This window comes from Mustela erminea, chromosome 12 (assembly GCF_009829155.1).
Source record: "Mustela erminea isolate mMusErm1 chromosome 12, mMusErm1.Pri, whole genome shotgun sequence".
In the NCBI taxonomy this organism is placed as follows: Eukaryota; Metazoa; Chordata; class Mammalia; order Carnivora; family Mustelidae; genus Mustela; species Mustela erminea.
This window is the reverse complement of record NC_045625.1, coordinates 6,532,455-6,550,584: the sequence shown is the minus strand read 5'-3', so window position 1 is coordinate 6,550,584 and position 18,130 is coordinate 6,532,455. Positions and strand designations below refer to the sequence as shown.

Here is an 18,130-nt window from a genome sequence, read left to right as displayed (position 1 = left end):
GTTCCCTGACACTGTGACCCTACAAAGCGTTACACAGGTTCGGACCTTTGACCCAGCAGCTCTGCAGAGGGGGACTGCCCAGATCGTTTGTGGGAGGGAACAGTTGGGAATAACCCAAACATTTAACAGTATAGTATGTTGGCATGATGAAATCCTATGGACTTACTAAAGGCTATTGTAGAATTACGTTTGCACGTTGACATGGAATGAGGCTCATGAGGAAATTGAGCAGGCTACAAAACAGTGCTTGCCCTGGGGCCCGTGTCTTAAAGAATTTATTGATTTATTTGTGAGACAGTGAGCGAGCATGAGCTGGGGGAGGGGCTGAGGGAGAGGAACAAGCAGACTCCTTGCTGAGCAAGGAGCCCGACGCTGGGTTCAATCCTAGGACCCTGAGATCATGACCCGAGTTGAAAGCAGACGCTTAACTGACTGAGCCATCTGGACAACCCCAGACAGTTGGATTTAAGAACTCAATCCTGTAGGAGTGTGTGATCTCCCCAGCACTTACCACTTAATGCCATGCCTACGGGTCATTGTCCAGCAGCAGCTGGGACTTCCTTTTGTGGCTCTAGCTGGGGGCCGCTAGTCATTGTGGCTTGGGCCCCTCTATTTGCTTGCTACAGGCCATTGAGAAACTGGTCGCCCTTCTCAACACTCTGGACAGGTGGATTGATGAGACCCCTCCGGTGGACCAGCCCTCTCGATTTGGGAACAAGGCCTACAGGACCTGGTATGCCAAACTCGACGAGGTGAGGCGCCACAGGACATGCTTGGGGCCTGGGCGAGGGTCCAGGAGCTTTCAGGCATCTCGGAATCACCGGGGAGTTTGTTAACATGATGATTCGCTTTACCAAAAGTACAAATGGTTTTACTCTCTGCCCCTGCTGTCTTCTGGGAATCCCCACTGTGGATGCCCAGTCCTCTGCAGGGGGCTGTTACTGAGGTCATCGTTTGCGTTAAAGACAGGTTTAAGTGTCCCACGTGTCTGTGTGCAGGGGGTCAGTAGGATGAACTAGTAGATCGAGCCTGGAGTGCCGTGCGGCTGGAGAAAGACCAGGAGCTTGCGGGGAGGCAGCCTGGGATTTATTGGTCGGTTAGAGGAACCTGGGGTCTGACACATGGTGGGCTACTTTTTGGTAGGAAAGAGCGAAAAATGACAAGATATGTTTGTGCTGCTCAGTTTGCATAAAGGAACATCAGTGGAAGGATATGCCAGAGGCTTCCTGGCATATTAGAGCCGTAACTTCTCTGAGGGCAGGGGAGAGTGGGGAAGGGACAGACTTCTCAGGGCATCCCTTTGTAATGTGTGTATTTATTTACTTTTTTACTTTTCGGTATTTTTCTTGGCAAATCCCAACGAATTTATCATTCTGCTTCTTTTTCTTGATTTTTTTCATTTACTAATTAATTTTTTTTTTTTTTAAAGATTTTATTTATTTATTTGACAGAGAGACATCACAAGTAGGCAGAGAGGCAGGCAGAGAGAGAGAGAGAGGAGGAAGCAGGCTCCCTGCTGAGCAGAGAGCCCGATGCGGGACTCGATCCCAGGACCCTGAGATCATGACCCGAGCCGAAGGCAGCGGCTCAACCCACTGAGCCACCCAGGCGCCCTACTAATTAATTTTTATTTAAATTTCGGGTAGTTAACATGCAGTGCAGTATTGGTTTCTGGAGTAGAATTCAGGGTATTTTTATTTTTTTAATGTCTTTGTTTTTGAATGCTATAACAGTGACACCTGTTCAAAGCAAGCAAAAAATAAAAATGTAGGCTCATGGGCCCTGTCCTTAGAAAAGCCTTTTGTCTGTAGGTCTAAGGTCGGGCCTAGGAATCCAGATTTTCCTCAGGTCTGGAGATTTTCCTGCCAGGTACCTGTAGACTGAACCTAGAGAAACTTGGATCCTCATTTCTCTGGGCCAGTGTTTCCACGTGGAGCAGAGGGAGCCCCAAGGACCCAGCAAAATGCTGTCCCTGCGTAAGAGCCACCTGCGACACAGGGTCTTTTTTTTTTTTAAAGATTGTTTTTGAGTTATAACTTAGAGGAAAATGATCCCGTCACAGCTTGCTGGGTCTCAGAGTGTGTTTTGGCCCTCGTGCCAACAGCTGTCTCAAGCTCTAAAACTTTTGGGCCCCTTTTGAGTTGATATCCCACCCCCCAAAACTCTTCTGATTTCCATCCCACAGAGTAGTGTTCTGTGTTTTTGAACTTGCAGACGTCTGATGTGTTCTGTTCGGTGTCCTGTCTCCACGAGTCCCTGTGTTGTGCGGAACAGCCGAGCGTTTCCGTCGTAGTCTGCTGTCCCGGCTTCTAACCATGCCACGGCCTGTGGGCGGGGGGCACTGCCGTGAAGGGCTGTTCCCACATTTTGTTTACTGTGACTACTGCTGCCACGAGCATTCTGGGCTGCGTGTTTTGGTGGACATGCGGCACATGGTCTTGCTGCCCTGGGAACGTAGAGAGATGGCCCCTGTAGGGACAGCAGCAGCTTTACAGGTGAGGGAGTTGAACGGCTTCTTTGCGGTTCCCTCTTGTCTTGTCCCAGACTCTTGTCCCCCGGAGGAAGGGCCAGCAGACGAAAAGCCACCCCAGGGTCGTCGCTCTGTGGCGTAAGGGTCAGCGTCTCCCACCTCGTCTTTCTGTAGCCAGTCAGCACAGGGAGCCGGGCTGGCCTGGCGTGGCCAGCTGGGCCCCGGCCAAGTGCTGCTCCTGGGTGCCTGCCCATCAGGATGCTGCCTAATCTGCTGCCTCCACTTTGTGTCTCTTGTGTTATCAGGAAGCAGAAAACTTGGTGGCCACAGTGGTCCCCACCCATCTGGCAGCTGCTGTGCCTGAGGTGGCTGTTTACCTGAAGGAGGCCGTGGGGAACTCCACCCGCATCGACTATGGCACAGGTATCTGCCGCTCCCGGCGTTTGCTTGGCTCCACTGCACACTTTCCTTGGGCTGCTTCCTCTTTGCTCCAGGGTATCTTGGGGCCCTCTGAGCAGGCAGCCTTTTGGGGTCTGCTGGGGTGCAGGGAGGCCCTGTGCCGCTCCTGCGGTTCTGTCTTGGTCCGCCAGGGGGAGCTGATGCCACGTGTCTGGTGGCTCTCTGCGGTGCTGGTTTCTGTTCAGTCTCTGTGAATTTATCACTGGCAGCAAAGTAATTTATTGAGCACTTACTGTGTCTCAAGGAGACCCCTTACCAGAGCCTAGCTTCTGGCAGCATTGTGGTACTTCCTTGCCCGGCCCAGTGTCTGTGTGCTGCTGAGTTCTCTGGGAGAGGGCACAGGCAGGCACCTCGGAGGAGAAGGGTTGCCTGGTGGGGGGGTGGTGCTGCTGAGAGAGGACCCTGTGGTTGTAGGCTCCCCTTTCTGGCCTGCCCTGAAGTGGCAAGTGCAAGTTCGGCTGCTCTCTTAGGCCTTCCCCTTGCCTGGGGCTCAGTTTCCTCCACATGATCACAGGCCAGGAGAAGGGCCTCCTTGAACCTGGGTCCTGGGGAGGCATTGTCTTCTGCTCCCCTGTTGCTGGGGAGCAGTTTATCAAGTGTTTTGAGACTTCCTGGGGTGGGGCTTTGACTAAGACCGACAGGGAAGGACCCTGAAGGGAGACTGGCCAGGTCAGCCGAGGGTGGGTTTTTCTTCCGCTGTCAGGTGTGCGAGAGCCCCTGAGCGATGGTGGCTGGGACTCTGGCTGGTGGAGATCAGAAACAGCGTAGGTGAGAGGAACACTCACAAGTTTCCTGGGCCCTGGAGGCACCTTCTTTCTACAGAGATGGGGCAGGAAGTCCCTGCCTCCCTCCAAATACTTTTTTTTTTTTTTAAATAATACTGTGAACCATGCCATTTCAGTCCAGGGTCTGTAGTGCTGACCATTCCTATTTGGCATGACTGGGAAAGGAAGGGTGGTACCTTTTTTTTTTTCTTTTTTTAGATTTTCTTTTTTTTTTTTTTTAAAGATTTTATTTGACAGACAGAGATCACAAGTAGGCAGAGAAGCAGGCAGAGAGAGAGGAAGGGAAGCAGGCTCCCTGCTGAGCAGAGAGCCCAATGCAGGGCTCGATCCCAGGACCCTGAGATCATGACCTGAGCCGAAGGCAGAGGCTTTAACCCACTGAGCCACCCAGGCGCTCCTAGATTTTCTTTTTAAGCAATCTTGACACCCAACATGGGGCCTGAACTCACAACCCTGAGATTAGGAGTCACATGCGCCACTGACTAAGCCAGCGAGGGACCCCATGGAAGGGGCTGCCTTTTGACCCTGTAAGTGACCATGTGTTCCCTGCTTGGAAGCCTTCAGTGGCTCCCGTCACTCTTAGGATACTGAGTCTAAGCTTTTTACATGGCAGTTAAGGCCTGTCTGATCACCAGCCTCATCTTTTTACACTTTCTTTCTTGCCCTCTCTGCTTTAGCTATACTGGCCTTCTTAGTGTTCTTCAAACATAACCCCTTTTTTCCCTCACCTCAGGACCTTTGCACATGCTGTTCCTGCTGGGTAGATTGCTCTTCTTGGTTCCCTCACACCCCGTGCCTTACCAACTCCAATTCATCTTTCAGATTAAATATTACTGCCTTAGGGAAACCTCCTTGAACCTTATGGCAGGGTCCCCCGTGATATCCTCCAGTTATTACCCTGTCCTCCTCCTTCAGAGCTAGAATTATAGAAGTGATTGTCTCCTTAATGTTTGTCATCCTGACAGAACATAAACTCTCAAGCAAATTCATGGATGGAGTTTCCATGGTGCCTGACACGGACACTGGCTGCCCTTTTAATAGGTACCCAACAGATAGAGTGCGATTGACGAGTGAGTTAAACCTACAAAACAAAATGAGAATGTCTGTTTAAGAAGTCCGCAGCCTTGGCCTCTTGGGCCTTTTAGAATTATAGTAGTGGTAGTTCTCAAAAGGGCCTGGGTCTTTCTGGAAGAGGCCCCATTATCTCCCATGTTAACCTTCCTCCATAGAGGGGCGGTTCTCAGTAAGTTGGACTCTGGTGAGACCAAGAACAGTCGTGCTCCTTTTTCTGGAAGACTCTCAACCTTGGCTGGCTTTTTCCTCCCCCAGGACATGAAGCAGCCTTCGCTGCTTTCCTCTGCTGCCTCTGCAAGATTGGGGTGCTCCGGGTAGATGACCAAATAGCTATTGTCTTCAAGGTGTTCAATCGGTGAGTGGGAAGACCAGAAGAGCAGCGGGGGTCTCTGCTCCTCCTCACTGCCAGGCTGGGGACAGGTGCCGGAGGGCTCTCCTGAGTGGTTGTTGCTTCTTCTGGCCTGTCCTAATCAAGCTTTGGCTGTGGATGGGGCGCACACAAAGCCTGCTGACAGGTTCAGATTCAAGTAAGGACAAGCGAAGGAAATGTCACGTGCCGACCGCTCATGCTTCCGCGGCACTGGCCATTTCGAGCCATGTCCCGAGTGCTCCACATGTGTCTAGTTCCCTAGATTTCCCCACCAGCCTAGGCAGCAGTGACCGTCATTTCCATTTTGTAGATGAAGAACAGGAGGCCCAGAGAAATCAGCTGTCTTCTGATCCCTGAGGTCACACAGCCAGCTGAACCCTGCCCCCCTGCAGTCGGGCTCTGACCGCTCCGCCCGCCCCCTCCTGCCCCACAGCACAGGTGTGTGCATCCACCAGAGGCCTCTGACAGCACCGTGCCGTTCCGGGCCCCGCTCTGGTGATGTTGATGCCTGGGCTTCCGGAGACAGGAACATAGCCCCCGAGAAGAGGGAAGGTGGGAGCCGGCAGGCCCTGGGAGATGATCTGCTCCGACCCCCACCAGCCTTCCGAGGGGCCTGCCGGAGTTAGAGACCCTGGGGCTGCTGCTCAGGGTCTCCGTTGTCAGGAGTTGGTGGCGCTAAATCCCCCTTTCTTCCTGGGCCAAAAGAAGGCTGTGTGGGAGGAAAAAATAAAGCGACATTATTTTGAGAGTACCAGCTGATGCATAACTTACGCATGTAGGTTTTAATTGAAAATAGGGACCAGTTACACTCTTAGGTGTTTATTTCTGGCCTCCGTGAGCTCCCAGTGGCAGAAGGGTTGAGACTGTCTCTCTGCTTTCTGCTACCTCTTTCTCCCGCTCCCTCCTGCGCAGGTACCTGGAGGTTATGCGGAAACTCCAGAAGACATACAGGATGGAGCCAGCCGGCAGCCAGGGCGTGTGGGGCCTGGACGACTTTCAGTTTCTGCCCTTCATCTGGGGCAGCTCGCAGCTGATAGGTACTGAAGGGGCGCCTGCCCCCCGTCCTCCCCTGCGCACCCCGGGGCGGGGTGTGTGTGGTCTGTCCGTCCCCCTCCCTTCCTGCCTCGCTGCTGCTGCTGCTCAGGGCCGACAGTGACAGCTTGTAAAGCAGGCATTAGACCGGCTATTGACGGAGGCTGTTTGCTGTCGACCTTGTGCTGCGAGCCAGCGTGGCAGGCCGGGGGAGGCGGAGGCAGAGTGTGCTGAGATAATGGAAAGTGACAAGGGCTGGTGCAGGGGCGCTTGCCTGGCGCATAATGGACTGGTGGGAAATGCGCCCCAGCTCCTGGCAGCAGCTGCGGGGTTTTATGTTGAAAATGAGGGGCTCTTTTGACTCAGTGACCGGCGTCATCCGCCGTTATTATCGAGCTGTGTGCAAGGGGCTCGTCAGGGAGCAGCCACCCAGTGCGGGGCAGCGAGCCGCTTCCTGTGGGCCCTCTGTGCTGGCTCCCCTCACTTGGCCCTGCTTTCCAGGCGGGGGCGGCTTCCTGGGGTCTCGGGTGGGTGAGGGTCCGGTGGTGACTTCTGCTACAGTGGAGGATGAACTGTCTACAAGATAATATTCATAAGCGTTTGCACATTTGCTCTGTGCCAGGCCCTGCTCTAAGCATTTTAGGTAGATTATCTCCCAGAACCTTCTCAGTGACCCTGGGAAGGGTCTTTGCCTGCATGAGACTAGGCACCCTTGACAAGGGGTAAACCTGCGTGGGCGCCTGGCCCGGGGCTCTCCAGTGGTTCCAGCCATCAGGCAGCTTGAGGGAGGGGCTGTTCATAGCCCCACTGCACAGATGAGGAAACCAAGCCTCAGAGAGCTGGAGTCACTGGGTCAAGGTCACATGGCTAGAAAAAGGCAAAGCCTCCGCTCGTTCCACTAGAACACACAGGCACACACGCACGCACACACACACACACACATACACACACACGTGCACACACATACACATACTCGTCATTTATTGCTCCCGCAAGGTCAAGTGTTGAGGGCTCACCGGTGGGACTATGGCTCCAGGGTAGGTGTAGACTGCCCTGGGCCGAGGCGGCACTCTGTGGGTGTGTCTCGTTCTGAACCCCGGGGCTCTTTGCTGTTCCCAGACCACCCGTACTTGGAGCCCAGGCACTTTGTCGATGAGAAGGCCGTGAATGAGAACCACAAGGACTACATGTTCCTGGAATGTATCCTGTTTATCACTGAGGTGAGGGGAAGGGGTGAGGGAGAAGCCCATGGCGGCCTCCGGCTGAGATCAACGGAGGCTGATGGCTTTGGAGTGGGACAGAGGAGCTGGAGCTCTTGCTTGAAGATGGCAGGTCCTCGAAGGAGGATTATTGACAAGGAAGCCCCACTAGGCCTGTGAAAGGTTAAGCCAGCTGCTGACTGTCTAGGGACTCCTCCCCCAAATCTGTGGTCTGGGAACTCCGTGGGACTGGAGCTGAGGGACTGGGACTCGGTGGCTTGTGCACTTGGTGACTGATGCAGCTGGTCTGAGGGGGTGGGTGGGGCCCACGAGCTCTGTCCGGCACATGCATGTGGCTGTGCAGGATGAAACCCATGCAGGAGGCGGGGACACTCAGGCGGACGGCAGGGCTAGAGTTCTGCTGAGGGGATGTGTCTCGGTCAGCGCCTGAGGACACGGGCCAGATGAGGTGCTGGAGGTGAACCAAGTAGGCCCGGGCCCCCAGCGCACCGGGCAGGGGGTGTTTAGTAACTGGGTGCTGTTGCCCACTGAGGCTGGGTCTACCACTTCCTCAAGGTCACCCAGGGAGCTTGTTAAAATCCACGTTCCTGTGCCCAACTCCAGCTTTATGAATCAAGAATCTTAGGGACAAGAGCCAGGAACCTGTGTCAAATACCCCTGCCGGGTGACTTTGCACGGGATCTGGGGACTCACTGCTCAGAGGGCCTCTCTCAGAGCTGCCAGGACCTTTCATCCCTGCTGCTGCATACCTCGCCCCCTGCCCCCCAACTTTGAAAGCATGCCCTGGTTCTGCTGTCTGCAGAGGGTCTCGCCACCATTCTCTTAACAATGCCCACACGCACATCTGGGCTCGGTGATGCTCCCGGCACGGCCGTGGTCTCCTTCCAACTGGGGCTGCTCTCTTGGCTCGGGTTCTGAGCCCCGCGAATGGAGAAGCCTGGCTGAGCAGCCATTGCCTCGGGTTCCTCACGGTCAGCATCCGGCTCGGGCCTCTGGCAAACTCCAGAGGCCAGAGGGGAATGGACACGTTTTTCCAAGTCAGCAAATGGGGCCGGGACTGACGGCTGGGCGGCCGCTGCCTCAGTCTCAGATTTGCTGCCTTCAGCAGTGTGGCAGGCCCAAGGTCGGAAGGACTCGGGGCAGCCTGGCTCACTGCCTCGAGAGCTAGTCACGTGCTGCTCTTTCCAGAGCGGAATGCGGGGGTCTGGGGAGCCCTGGGAGCCTCTGGAAGAAGCGGGAGGAGCGGGTGGGGAGAAGGGGTGCACCTTCTAGGCTGAGCCCTTGCTTTGCTCACGGAGGGATAAAAGGCTCAGCTGTTCTGGCTCCCTCTGGTGGTGGCCAAGCCCCTGGGTCCCTGTCAGTGACTAACAAGGAAGAAAGCCAGGCTGGGTCGCAGGGAAGATGGGAATTGATTCCAGGTTAAAATGCTGTATTTTTATTTGTTGGGTTGGTTATACTGGTATAAAAACCCAAAAGCTTTCTGAAGTTTGGGACCCTGTTCCTCTGCTGGAAGAAATCCTGCAATGGCCACTAGGTGGTGCGAAAGGCACACCGAACTTGGAGAAGGTTCCGGTACCTTAACTGGGGGAGAGGCGGAGAGGCAGACCCTAGAGTTTTTGCTTGTTCTGTACCCTCTCTGCAAGGCCTGCTTCTCACTCTGGGTCTGGGTGCTTGGGCATGGTGGTAAACACTGAGTGCCAGCAGGGCCGAGGGCTCCCTTTCATCCACCCGGGCTGGCACGTAGCGGAATCTGCGGCGTTGTGGTGGTTCTCCGTTGCTCCGGGCTCGGCTGCGCCCACCCCAAGCCCCCTGCCACCCTGCACCAGGGTGTCCCTGCCCCTGGTTCCCCCAGTTCGTGAATGAGTGACCTGGCCTGGCTCACTCTGATTGAGGGGTGGGGCACAGGGGACCTGGAGGCCCCTGCAGAGTTCTGTGTGCTTCAGGCTGGAAGGGGGCAGTGTTGCCTATGGAGACTGGGGAATCAGGACGGTTGGTGCAGCTAGGAGAAAAAGCAGAACAGCCAGAAGTTGGCAGTAGAACCGGGCATCTCCTCCCCATCTCCCGGGGCCTGCCCTCGTAACCCTGGGCATCCCAGAAGAGGGACCCCCACCTCACAGGGCTTCTGCCGGCTCAGGAAATGCAGCCCTGGCGCCTTTAAGAGCCCAGGGCAGGCAGGAAAAGAATTTCAGTTTCAATCTGGCTTCTAAATTTGGAGTTTTGGGAAGGGAGGGATCAGATTTCAGCTGGAAGGGAAGGAGCTGACAGGAAGGCGCTGTGCAGAGCCTCCCCCCATCCCCCCTCAGTTACTGACAGAGGAACCATTTACAAAAGGCCGATTCTCTTGGGAGTGGAGAGGCAGGAACGCAGCGTCTGTGAGTAATTTCCTGCTCAATATGGCTGCTCTGACTCACACGATTCCCCTGGGGTCACTGCGGGACTGCAGCTTGCTTGCTCGTTCTCGCTCTTTCTCTTCTCCCTTTGTGGCTAGAATGAGCTAATTTTTTTTCCTTTTTTTTTTGTCTTCTCGCTCCTGATTCCTTTTATCCCCCTCGTCTGTTTTCCTTTCCCAGAGTTGCAAAGTCTCCTTCTGAAGGACTTAGGGAGACCTGGGGACACTGAAGGCCTGGGGGTGGGGTGGGGTGGGGCAGCCCCTCTCGAGAAATAGCATCTCTGGCTTTTCCACGGGGAGGGCCAGGGCCACTGGGGCTCTGCCAGCAGGCCAGAGAGGCCTTTTGGGGTCCCCTCCCGTGCCCCCAGTGGGTGAGGCTGGCACATGAGGTGGAGCCTCTGGTTTCCCAGCATCCTGGGCTGGCCCTGGCCTCGGGGCCCTAGCTGAGCAGGCTTCTGGAGCTATGCTGTGGGACTCGGCCAGCAGGGCACCTCGGGGGCGGTTTGGTCACCAGGCCTTGTCCAGAGTGAAACTGATGACACCGCTCCAGCGGTCCCCGAACTTCTCTGGGCCTGGAAGTGTGCAGGAGAGGACAGGAGCCAGCGCTGGTCCCCAAGGGGCTGAGAGCTGTGGGGGAAGGGGTGGGGCGAGAGGGAGGGACGGTAGCTGGGGGTGGAGCCTGCTGGAGTAGGTGGTGGGGCAGGGTACAAAGCTCCTGGGAGGGCTGCCGGCCCTAGGCTCTGGGTGTCAGCAGCCATCCCTATCCCAGAGGAGGGAGCCTTAGAAATAGAGAGGTGGGGAAGATAGTGGGTGTAGGCACTGACCCCAGGAAGAGCCCCGCAGCCACCAGGGTGGGTCTTGTTTCTGTCCCCCGCCTCAAGCTGTGGCCCTCACTGCTGGAGGAAGGGGTCTGTTGTCGTTGCTACTGAACCTGGGGGTCAAGACAGGCTTTGGGGGAATTTTAGCCAGGAGAGGGAGGTAACAGCAGTAAATGGGAGCTTTTTGGACTTAAATCTTGCAGTTTGGTACAAGGCCTTATGGTATGGGAGTGGGTCACCTGGGGGGTCCACAGCCAAGCAATGGGGGGTGTTATGAGCTCCTGGGCCCCTCTTCTTATGCCCAATATGGAGGAGCTTTGGGTCCATCCTTTCTTCCTGGAACAGCTCTCCTCCAGCCCCGCCTCTGCTCCCAGCCTCTTCTGGAACCTTCCACCCACTCAGGGTCCAAGTCTCTGCTTCCTTGCCAGCTCAGCCTCTTTGCTTTTCGGACTCTTTCTTCTGAAGCCTGGGGCTCAGGGTGCTGAGCCCCATTCCCGCAGCCAGCATCAGTACTGTTTCTGAGTTGGGGGGGGCAGTGTTGAGGGGGATTGAAATGCCTTCGAGCTACAGACATGCCGGCCTGGTGCAGAGGGCCTCCCTGTCTCAGGGCTGCGGTTTCGTGTCGTGGGAACTTCACTGGGCTGGCTGCAGAGTCTCTTTCCTTCCTGGAGGGTCAAGCTCTCTGGCAAGAGGAGGGCCAGGAATGGAGCTGTCCTTGCTCCAGCCTGTCCCTTGCTGCTGTCAGTGCCATCCCTGCCTAACCTCCCAGCCAGGTCGGGTGGGCTTTCCAGAACAGACGTTCCTCCCGAATCTGCTGCAGGTGCTCCGGGCTCCTGGCTCATGTCTGCCCCCTCTTTTCCTCCCTCCCTTTTGCCTGCCCTGCAGAGGGCAGTTGGATGCCTGGGTTTGGTCTTCCCCACCTTGCCCTTCGCCCAAAACCACCCTCTCCCCTGGCTCTTGCAGCTTCGCCTGTGGCAGGTACAGCCCAAGTCCCGGGGCGGGGCGGGCAGAGCCTGCCCTGGATGTGGGGCTGGGGAGGGCCGGGGAGGCTGCTGCTGCTCTTTATCTGAACGGGAGCAGGTCCCTGTGCTGGTGGGGTGCTCTGTGGCTGCGGGGGAATTGCTGGGAGTCCCAGCTGGGGCTTGGGTTGAGATTTTATTTTTCTGAGGCTGCTGAATGTGGTGGGTGGTGGGACTCGGGCTCCCTTTTTTTGGCTGTGGAAGAGAGGATGACCCTGGAGGTTATATTTTCCCTGTGGGTCTTTCAGACCGAGAGACGGTCTCTGATACTCACGGGCGCCTCTGTGTGCACGCGTGTGCGTGTGTGTGTGTGCCCCCTCCCTCCCAGGTGGTGCAGCCAAGTCCCTGAGCATACATGCGCACGTGTGCGTGTCTGTGTACACATATACGTGTGCACACGTGTGCTTTAGTGCATGTGCATGTTTGTGTGCGTGCACACGCGTGTACACATACGTGTGCGACCTTGCTGCTGGGATCCGGGGATGAGCTCCTAGGTGGCCTGCCTCTCCAGCTGTGGATTTTCTTTTCCAGATGAAGACAGGCCCCTTTGCAGAGCACTCCAACCAGCTGTGGAACATCAGCGCCGTGCCCTCCTGGTCCAAGGTGAACCAGGGTCTGATCCGCATGTACAAGGCCGAGGTGAGAAGGGTGGGCCGGCGCTCCTGATCCTGGAGATGCCCACCGCACCCCGCACCCTGCTGCTTTGCTCCAGATCTTGGGCCAGCTTCTCTGACGCTGCAGGCCTCAGTGTCTCTCTCGGTCTGTGGGATGGGCACCCAGAGAATCTCTGAGGCCTGGCTCTGCCCTGTGACCGAGTCAAGGCCCTGCAACTCAGGGTCCTGTCAGATGGCCAGAGGCCCCTCACAGCCGTGTCTCCCACGGGGACGTGTAGGCAGACGGGCTTTGGAGGCAGCAGCCAAGTTGGTGCTCCTCGGGCGTTGGTGGGTCTGATCCCTGGGCAGGTGGGGGGGTCTCCTGGAAGGCCCAGAGCTGACATTTCTGGCAGCCACTTCAGGTGGTCCTCCTGCTCTCTGGTGGGAGAAGAGCGTGAGGACATGGCTTCCCAGAGCCCCCCCGCGGGACTTACTGCCCGGCTCCTGAGGGCGTCCTCTGCCCTCTTTCCCCTTTGGCACCTCTTCGGCACCAAGTAGGGAGGAGACATTTTCTTGCCATCCTGTCCCTTTTGCTAGCTCCTTTCACATCTGTGCACACCAATGCCAGAGCTGTGTGACCTTGGCCAGGGAAGGGCCTCCATGTGAAGTCCTTCGCCCAGAGTCACGAGTTCTCCAAGTCCCCTCTTTCCGCCCTCAGGCTGGTGGTCTTTGATGTTGTCCCGTGCCCATCTCCTGACGTTTGGCCATTCCTCTCCCACGGAGGGAGGGGTGCTGGTTCTCTGGGTCTACTTCATTATGCTCCGCACTTACGCAGACCCCATCGGTGGAGGCAGGGGTGCGGGGAGAAGAGGGCATTAGAGGCTCGCCTGTGGCTTGGTAGTATAGATGCTTCCAGTTGGCCCTGTTCCCTCTGCGTGGCCTTGAAGGGGTTAATGGTGCTGGAACTGACCGGGCCTGGCCCTCTCTCTCCCTTCCGCCCCCTCCCCCTCTGGTCCCCTTCCTCTGGACTTCACATCCTGTGTTTAGGTTCCAGCCCACATACCTCTCTAATCTGAGAGGCCCGGGCTGCCCTGCTGCTCCTTCCGGGCTGGCCCAGTGGGCCCTCTAGTCCGGCTGTCCCCTGCCTGGAGAGCTCCCAGGGCACTGCCCTCTGGGTGTCCTATTGTTCCTGACACACCCCCCACCTGCCCCCGCCAGTCCCCTAGTGGGTGCCGATGGGGAACCCCTTCCCACTGCTGGGGGCTCTGTGCAGCGGGAGTGGAGCGCCTGACCCCTCCGGCCTCCCAGCCCTGCTCCCGGCTGCCACTGCCACGGCCAGGACTCCTGGCGGCCGGGGCTCTGGGCCTTTCCTGCTTGGGGTCCGAAGTGCTACCCTTCCTGCATGGCTCTCCCTTGAAGGACTCACTGGAAACTTATGGGGGTGGTGGGGGTAGGTGGCCCTCAGGGCAGAGCAGAAGCCCCTGCCCCCTTCCCCTGCCTTCCCCTCGCAGAGCTCCGGCCTGATGGGCTGGGGTTCCACACAGCGCCGCAGCCGCAGGAACAAAACAGAACAGTTGTAGAAGTTGTGGGATTTCTGCGGCTGCGGCACCGTGGGCCCTGCAGCTCAGGCCCAGACCGGGGGGTCCCCAGGGGACCCCAGCGTGCCCTTCCCAAACCCGGGGGAAGCTGTAGCTCTGCATGCGAGCAGGCGTGGTGTGGGCTGGCAGCCTTGCGGGGGGCTATGTGGCGACCAGACTCCTCTGTCGGATGGCGCTGGGGCCCCTGACTCCGGGTTTAGGAACCCCGCATCTCTGTGATGTTCGGCGCTCGTTTATAAGGTTCTAGTGGGTACCCCTTGGTCTTTTGGCCCCTGAGAGCCCGTGAGATTGCCTGCCCCCTTCCCAGAGGTCCCAGGGAAAAGACTCGTGTTTTCAGGTCAACTCTCAGTCAGTGGGCAGGACCCACGAGTCTTGAAGTCCGGAGCAGGGTTAGCAAGGTCAGGGCCACCAGAGCTGGCTCTTGGAGGGGGGTTGGTCCCCTGAGCTGCCACAGAGGCCTGACCAGGCCTGGCATTAGGTGGCCTCAGGATTTGGGACCCGCTGTGTGCATCTCTGCCCCTGCCTTTCCAAAGTGAGGAGGAAACGTGTTCAGTACCCTTACGGGTGGCGGGGCCTGTCTTTCCCGAAGGCTGTCACTGCTGGCGCTCCCTTCCGGAGGGCCTTGTCATGGCCTGGAGAACCCCTTCTCCCCCTTGAAACACCAGCATCTGGAAGCGCCTCCAGATCTGGGCCTCCATCTGGAAGGTCTGTGGTGGGTGGGCTGAGCCCAAGACGCCCTTCTGCCCCGTCCACCGCCCCCCCACCCCCGCCGACGGCTAGCTGGGAGAAGGCTTGCCCATAGGCTCCCTTCCACTGTTGCTGTTGCAGCCCTGGCCTGCCTTCGCCCCAGGTAGCCTCTTACCTTGAGCCCAGTCCTTCTCCTGTGCTGGGGTCCTGGGGGGACTTGTTCTGGGTCCCCAAGGCAAAGTGCAGAGAAATGCCCCTGCCCCCTCCTGCTAAGCCTCTGGCCTTTGCAGCTTCTCTTGAGTGAGAGCTAGAAGCAGGGTGACCTTTGACCCTTTCTGGAATTCCAGGGCTCTAGGGGCCCCTTTTTACAAACTCCCACCACTTCCTTGATGACATAAGCACAATGGCAGCTGCCTTTGCCTCTGGCCTGGAGCTCTGCAGTTCCTCCTCCCCGCACCCCAGGGACCCGGCTCCTGCCTGCTCCCCACTTTTTCCATTCCGGGCCCCCGCAGTCTGCCTGTGGCCTGGAGCTCGGCTCCCACACTGGACTTCATTCTGCGTCCTTCTTCCGTCGCATGGAAAGATTGTCCTTTTCCTGCTCAGCTCCTGGGCCCCCTTTAGGCCTTGACTGTCCCCCACTTGACGTACGCACAGCTGGTCAAGACCTCTTCGTTTCTGCACCTGGTTGTTGAAGCGAGGGGACCTGGGCCAGTCGGTGGCACACCTTTGTCCCCCTGAGTTAGGAGGAGGCTGAGGCCACAGTCACAGAGCAGGACTCGCCCAGTCTGAAGCTGTAAGTCCTGTTCCCCCCCAGCCATTCTGGTGGTTTTCCGTGGGCAGAGGTGTGAGAGAAGGCGATCGCACTTGCAGGGAGCTGCTGCCTGAGAGAGTTAGCCAGTGACCTGGCCTGTGTGAGGCACAGCAGGACTGGTGTAGGGAGGCTGGGAGCTGGGGCCCCCCTCCCTTTTCTGGTCCCGGGGGGCGCTAAGCCATGCCTGGGTCAGAGGGCAGAGGTGTGTGACTTGAGGACCAGCTGCCTGTGCACCAGGCAGGCCCTGCCACCTCCCTGTCTCCCCCGGAGCCCTGGGCTGAGGTCCCGTGTGGCCTGCGTTCAGGGAGTCAGGCCATTCCCCTGTTGGGTGTTCTTGTCATCTGCCCCATGCACAGAGCTGCTGGGAATTGCCCTGGGGGTCGGGGGACGTTAACTGGTTCTTATTCGCTGACTCTGAAGTGCCAGCCAAGGTGTCTTTTTCAGTCCAGATAACTGAAAATTGCAGAAAAATGGGTTTTGGAGCCTTCTTAGGCTTGTATCCAAATGTCCCCACACCTCTCCTCCAGGACCGGGACCTGGGCTAGGGGGCTCCCCTGTGGCCTGGAAGGTTCTTTTCGTCTCTGGTCCCCAACTTCCCGCCCTCCCGCATTTACCCCTCCCATGAGGTTGGGCTGCCCTCTCTTTCCCTTCCTTTCTCCCTCTCCCTCGCTCATTATTTGGTGGGTCTGATTGTCATGAAGTCGGTGGGGGGGCAGTCTTTGGATAGGAGAGGGTGGTCAGAAGCAGGTAGGAAGCCTTGCTTTTCCCTGAAGGCCTGAGAGCTCCCCTTGGATGGCCCCCTCCTGGGCCCTGGGTGGATGCTTTCTGGGTACCGTGCTGCTCTGAGGCTCCAGAGTTGTGCCCCGGTCCCTTGGAGGCCCGAGAGGCTGAGTGGGCCCTTGATGGGTGCAGTGTCGTCTTTACCTCTGTTCTCCCCTCTCCCCTTCACAGTGCCTGGAGAAGTTTCCCGTGATCCAGCACTTCAAGTTCGGGAGCCTGCTGCCCATCCATCCGGTCACCTCATGCTAGGGGCGGAGCAGCCCGAGCCACCCTGGCCACCACCGTTCCTGTGCCTGCCCTCCCGTGCCCCGGCTCCAGTCACTCCCTGCCCCCTCCCCCTGTTCTTTCTGTTTGCTGAGAGGCTGTTTGCTGGGGTGGGCAGTGAGCGCGGGGTTGAGGGAGGCTCAAGGCATAGGGGTATAGGACCCACAGTGAAGGGAGAAGTGACCAAAGTGGGGCCCGTTTCCCCATGGCGGGGGCGGGGTGTGCTCGGGCCCCAGTCCTGCGCTTGGCCTTCCTCTGCTGCTTACCCGTCTGGTCCCGCTCGAGACCCGACCCGGCTGGTCTGCACCCCCGGGAGGGGAAGGGGGTTGCGGTTTGCTTTCCTTTCCCAGGTCCCGTTGCCTTCTTAGGGGTTCGAGTGGTTGCTTCCCGGGGGGTGGGTCTGTTACTGAAGCCATGTTTGGGTGGGTGTCTGGGGGTTACGAAGGCTGCAGGCTGAGGCTGGCGGCCAGCCTGGGGTGGGCTCGGGAACCGAAGAGCATCGGCCCCTGGGCGTGCTGGTGCCTGTGTCCAGCGCCTCATCCTGGCTTCTCTGTTCTTTGCCCTTTGGCTCTGCTGGGTTTTCTGGCCATAACCACTCCTGCCGCCCTCTACCGGGGTGGCTTCTGGAAGCTGCCCTTTGGGTAGGCACTGGGTACGGGGCCTGCTCACTGGCTGACCCGGTGAGGCCTGCCTTTCCGAAGTTTCTCAGGCTGGGAGTGGGTGGCCGAGACAGGGAGGGGCTGGGGCCCACTCGGCCTGTGGGGGACCTGGATTCCTCACGAATCTTAGCTTCTGCTCCCTCTTCCCTGCTGCTTCTCCAGGGTCCTTTGGCCCTGTTTCCCTGCCCTTCAGGGCAGTGGGTCAGGGGCCGCTGGAGCACTCAGCAGCAATTCCCCCCCCGAATCCTCCCCTCTCCCTGAACTTCACCCACTGGCTCTCCAGGACAAGGCAGCCATGCCCTCGTTCCCCAAGCCCAGGTTTGGCTCTGTGGGTTGGCAGGGGCTGGGCTGGGTGAGGGGTTGCCGGCATGCCAGGTCCTGAGTTTTTTTCTAGGCCTGCTTTTGGGCTAGCCTCTTGCAGGCTCTCCCTGGCTCAAGCCCAGGCCTGCCTTTCTCCACTACCCCACCCTCTGTCCGGGTCCACATCCCTTTGGGAAGGAGGAGCTCCCAAGAAGCACAATTAGGGGCTTGACCCTCACATCTGGGCCGATGGCCTGGGCAGAGGCCGGGACAGGAAGCACTAGAGTCACGGAAATCGTTTTCCTAGGAGAGGCCCAGTACTGGCCTCCCACCCAGGGTCCAGACCACCGCCTTCCTGGCTCCTCTTGCCCTGTCCTCCTCGTGCCCCTCCAGTCCCGTGCGCCTTCATTGCTGTTTGGATTAAAGCCTCTTGTTTTGCACCTGTCACCCGTGTGAGGTGTGTCTTTTCATGCCACCTGTTGATTCCTTCTCCACGTGCCTGTTTGTCTCCCTATCAGGTCCCCTTCCCGCAGGCCCAGGTGTCTGGGGCTTGGCTGGCTCAGCGGCCTCCGGGCCGAGCCTTCCCTGGGCAGCCAGTGACCATGCAGCGGTCGCCCAAGCAGGCTCCTGGCTGTCCCCACCTGCAGCTGGAAGTCAGTTACAGAATCTTTCTGAGCCTTGGCTTCCTCATCTGCACGGTGGGGACCGTCACCGGGTGCCGGCCAGGAGCGAGTGAAGGATGTGAGGTCCTCAGCCCGGGGCCTGGCTCAGAGCAGATGCCTGTGGTCGCCCCGGCCCTTCT

General features: G+C 58.0%; 1 protein-coding gene across 4 annotated transcripts in view; it reads left to right on the top strand.

Annotated features, from left to right (window-relative positions):
- The window catches only part of PTPA (protein phosphatase 2 phosphatase activator), a 29,774-nt gene extending 11,999 nt beyond the window's left edge, over positions 1–17,775 (top strand). For all 4 annotated transcript variants that reach the window (XM_032306633.1, XM_032306631.1, XM_032306634.1 and 1 more), the window contains 7 exons: positions 627–752; positions 2,776–2,893; positions 5,044–5,143; positions 6,071–6,195; positions 7,310–7,410; positions 12,168–12,275; positions 16,277–17,775. In XM_032306633.1, coding sequence (XP_032162524.1) covers positions 627–752; positions 2,776–2,893; positions 5,044–5,143; positions 6,071–6,195; positions 7,310–7,410; positions 12,168–12,275; positions 16,277–16,354 — 756 coding nt within the window. In that variant the 3' untranslated portion in view covers positions 16,355–17,775. The remainder of the gene's footprint in view (positions 1–626; positions 753–2,775; positions 2,894–5,043; positions 5,144–6,070; positions 6,196–7,309; positions 7,411–12,167; positions 12,276–16,276) is intronic.
- Positions 17,776–18,130: the final 355 nt, after the last annotated feature.